This window comes from Uloborus diversus, chromosome 9 (assembly GCF_026930045.1).
Source record: "Uloborus diversus isolate 005 chromosome 9, Udiv.v.3.1, whole genome shotgun sequence".
Lineage (NCBI taxonomy): Eukaryota > Metazoa > Arthropoda > Arachnida > Araneae > Uloboridae > Uloborus > Uloborus diversus.
The window spans coordinates 69,913,047-69,917,842 of NC_072739.1; the positions used below are offsets into that span (position 1 = coordinate 69,913,047).

The window sequence follows — 4,796 nt, forward strand, 5'->3', positions numbered from 1 at the left end:
GAATATATGGTAAATTTGAAATTAAAAGTTCATTATACTGCCAACTGATTATAAGTAGCATTTTTGGTGTTTATGTATTTTCCCGAATCAAAATGAGAGCTTCAGTGTGATTTCTGGTCATTTTTTCAACACCATTACTCTTTGATCAGGCAATCTTCTACATACTTTTCTCAAACAGCTTCCAACTTTTTGTGTGAAGAGTTAAGATTTTCTTATACTGTGGGAGATGCCTGGTAATTATCCCCATGCCTGGATCTAGTCTGGATGAAAGACTAGCCTTAACCACTTTTCTCCACATCACCCCACCTATTAGCTCCTTAGGTTCTAGCCTTAACCACTAGACTACATGATACTATAGTAGTATTCAGGGCAGGGTTGGGTTTTAGACTGTCCAAAACTGGTTTAGGACAGGACAGGTGGTTTTTACCGTCCAAAACTGTCCAAAAGTGTCTGAAACTGTCTTAAACTGTCCAAAACTATGCTAAAGCTAAAGGGGTCTAATCTAATCAACTCGTATTTACTGCAATATTCGCAATGTATAAATATAGATATTAATCAGGTTTAATTAATGGTATTTAATAAAAAAATTTCTCAAAAATGTTCATTTAAAAAATATTTTACTTAAAAAAATTGCTAATAGCTATTGCGTAAAAACATCCTTATGTAACAGTTGGCAGAGTTATCAAAGGAAATTCACAGCACTTCCAAGACAACTAATGTCAGTTCCATTTATAACACAAAGGAATGTTATTAAATGTGCAATATTTAGGAAAAAGAAAAAAAAAAAACCTTTTTTTTTAAAATGGTTTTTGCAAATAAGTTTTACATGATGTTTTAACAAAATTTATTTTTTAAATTATAGATTAAAGAACAAGAAATTGATGACTACACTTATGTTATAGAACCTGTGCTAGTCCTTTTTTAGTTCATATTTTTAATATAATACATTCTGTTACTACAAAAAATTGTAATTTATTGCATTTAAGTCAATTATTGCACTACATTTTGAAATCTTTCCTTTGCACACTTGCATAAATGTCGAAAAATTTGGTTTATGGAGGCAAAAAAACTCCTGCATACAAATTGAAATTTTCAATGAAAGATTTAGTTTTTACTTAACTATACTAAAATCAGCTGCATGAATAAGTTACATATAATATATTTATACTTGAATGTTCACATTAAATGAATATATTTTACAGTCAAAAAAAATAATTTCGACACATTTTGTTCTGTTTTTGATATTTTCCCACAAAATATAGTTTTTCAAAAATAGTTTTGGACACTTTTGGGCCCAAGGGGTTTGAACAGGATGGTAAAAACCTTGCCAAACCTGCTTTCATTTGCACACATGCGTAAACATAGGGAAATTTGGTTACTATTATCAAAATAAATCAACTCATGCATGCAAATTGAAATTTTAATAAATAATTCAACTTCTATGTAACTAGATTAAAATCATCTGCATAAATAAGTTGAATGTTCTCATTGAATTAATGTTCAATATAAAACATTTGATTATTTATTTTTGATGTTTTTTCACAGAATACGTTTTTTCTAAAAATAGAGTTTTGGACACTTTCGGACAGTTTTGGACACAAGGGTTTTGGACAGGACAGTAAAAACCAGGGTTTTTACCGTGGTTTTTACCATAGTGTCCAAAACCTTGCCAACCCTGATTCAGGGAGAAGTGATAGTGCAGAAGTAAACAAAGAGGCTTGCTATTAGAAGTCAACATTTTCTGCTTTCATAAATTACTCCTTCGATTGTTGATTCTGTTCATAAGCATTTTGTTTATGTGGTTGGCTCTATTTTTGACCTTTTTAGTACCGAGCCAACAGCAGTATCGCCAAGTGTCACATAGCTTTATTTACTTCCACTATCATTTCTCGTTGAATTCCCCCTTGGCCGTTGCGTTCTTTTCTCCAACATCTGAAAAACCCTTGAGCGTGAAAACTCAGGCTGTTGTAAAATGTAAGACTGCATTATAATGTTTATATAGTGGGGTCAAATATTATAGTATATGTTAGGAAATGAACTACATTATTGGTGCATACTTTTCATTTTTTTAAAAAATGGTTTTTAATTTATAATACTGGCCAAATTTAAACCTATGTACTGTTGCTATAACTTTGAGACAATTATAGATTTTTGCTAGTTTTTACAGATGTTAAATTCATTGAAATCAAAGCCTTGGGACTGATTCCCCCCCCCCACTAGTTAATGTTAAGAAAACATTAATAAAGTTATTTGGATAAAGGGGATATTTTAAAAATTGAGATATTGCTGCAGTCTCCAGATTTTGTCAGTCTAATCATTCTGTTCATGCCAGTTTCTAAAATTTATGGTTTAGTCTTCCAGTTTTTTTTTTTTTTTTCAGCATTCTTTATTTTACTTAGCTCGAAGGTGGGAAAGATGAACACACAGCCTTTGTGTAGGTCAAAATCATTTGCAATTTTGCCACGTATCGAAAGCTTTCATATAAAAATGGGGAAAATAACAACTCAAGGGCCTACAAATGGAAAGTTTAGAAATTGAGTGGGCAGAATAATCAGATGCAAGCTTTGGTAACCATGCTAAATTCTCATCTGACCATAATATCTCCTTTATGTAATTAAAATTTTATTGTTTACTTAACATACACAAGGGGGAAAAAAGCTCAAAAATTTTGCAGTAAAATTGAAAAGAGAGAGAAGATAAAAAAAACTTTCAATTTTCTCATCAATTGAAATATTTCTGCTGGTTTGAGTTTGTCGTGCATTTCATGGAAAATGAAATACAAATGCGTTTATGCTAGTTAAGTTCGTGTTACAAGTTTGATATAATCTGGCACTGACAACTGTCGCGTCTTTTAATATTTAAATTTCTTAGTTTTGAAAGTAAACTGCTTTGAACTAGGAATACAGTGCTATTTTGCATAAAAATATTATATGCTTACTTTGTAATGGTCAATCTCATCCAAAATAGTAACTTTGTTACTCAACTATCTAGAATAGTATATTCTATAATGTGTTCTGGCTGAAGTCTCATTTCAGAGCATTTATTAGGATATTTTTAATGTAACATAGATTAGAGCCGCTATATATACAGGCTGGTGCATAGCCTAAGTTCAGCCATTTTGGATCAGCATTTTAATTGTTCCGAAACTAGGGTAACCAGAGCAAAGTTTTGGGTTTTGTTCAATTGGCCAAAAATAATATTTTATTTAATAAACAGTTCACGTGCCGCTAATAATTGCTCGCAGTGAAAAATCACCGGACTAGATAACTTGTCGGAAAAGAAAACCACTCAAACATGCGCTCTGATCCAAAAAGGCTGATCTTAAGCAGATGCGTCAGCTCATATATAGGGGCCTTAATGTAGATTAAATGCATGTGAAAACACTACCATGTTATGTCATGCATTTACTTCTGTTTTTTTTTCATGCTTGTGCACCAATATAGTACTTACATTTTTTCTTTCATCTTTCTACAGTTTAATACCTGTTTGTTGCATACTCTCATTTTCTGTTATATTATTTATGTAATTTGTCTTATTAATATACTAATTATATTTACAAACTGATTACTTCTCTTTTATATCATTTTAATTTTTCATTGTATCTTTCTTTCTTTCTTTAAAACAAGTTTGCCTCAAAATTTTTATAAATTTCATCAAAATTTAAAAATTGGTTGTTAGATAGCATTGATGTATAACAAACACGTGCTGTTCTTAAGCCATATTTTGTTTCACAGGCTTATGTAAAAGATCCATATGCCCTTGATTTACTTGATAAATTGTTAACACTTGACCCGGCTAAGCGGATCGATAGTGACACGGCTCTCAATCATGATTTCTTCTGGTCGGACCCACTGCCGTGTGACCTGACCAAGATGCTGTCACCTCACACGCAGTCCATGTTTGAGTATTTGTTTTCTAAAAAGAAGAATGAACAGAACAGGCATGCTGGGCCAGGACCGCATCCTCGTGCACATCCAACAGCTAATGATGGACAGTATCACGATCGAGTGTTTTGATTGGTTTAGTAAAATATATGACATGATCACCTACCATGTGAAGAACTCTTTTACAATTTCGACAAGGTGTTTCCATCTTGGAAATACTGAGCTTAATAAAACTATTTAAATTTTTTTACTGTAAATAGGAAAAGACAGGCAGTTTCCAAAATATTTATTGAATTGCTCAGAAAACTGTTGTGAAACATTCACTTAATACTGTGTATATATTTTTACATTAAAATCAGTTTTTATAATTGTCCTGTTTTATTTTAGTACTAAATTCATAAAATGTTTGAATAGATAACATTTAATATTCAAGTCTTTTAATGATTCTTTATCAGTATTCTTAATGTTTTTTAGTATTTAAACTATAGGTTAACAAGTGTTCTATACTGGTGGTAACTTTAGAAATTATAATTTTCAACTAAAACTATAAAAATTAAGTCAATTTTCTGACTTTATGTTCAGTAGAATAAGTTAATACATTCAATGGAACAGTAAGTAGACTGATATAGCTTCTCTTGGCATTACCTTTTAAAATACTTTGAATTACTGTTTTTTAGCTTTCAGAGCTAGTTATTTTACTTGAAATAATATTAAAAACATAATGTTCATGAATGTGTTTAATTTGCTAAGTGGGAACGGAGGCTGTGAAAGAAAAATTAATTCACCTACCCTTCTTCCAAGCTTGTTTACGCCATTGTAACTGAAGGAGGGTTATTTATTTAAAAATTTGTATAATTTCAGAATACTGAACTATATAAACTGTATAGAGGGGAAACTTTTTGCTTGAAAGAG

The 4,796-nt window shown here is 31.1% G+C and overlaps 1 protein-coding gene across 1 annotated transcript in view; it reads left to right on the plus strand.

The window, feature by feature from the left end:
- Positions 1-4,225, plus strand: part of LOC129229458 (cyclin-dependent kinase 9-like) — a gene marked incomplete at its 5' end in the record, with an annotated part of 10,764 nt that extends 6,539 nt beyond the window's left edge. Inside the window, 1 exon segment of the mRNA XM_054863772.1 lies at positions 3,735-4,225. Coding sequence (XP_054719747.1) covers positions 3,735-4,016 — 282 coding nt within the window.
- Positions 4,226-4,796: the final 571 nt, after the last annotated feature.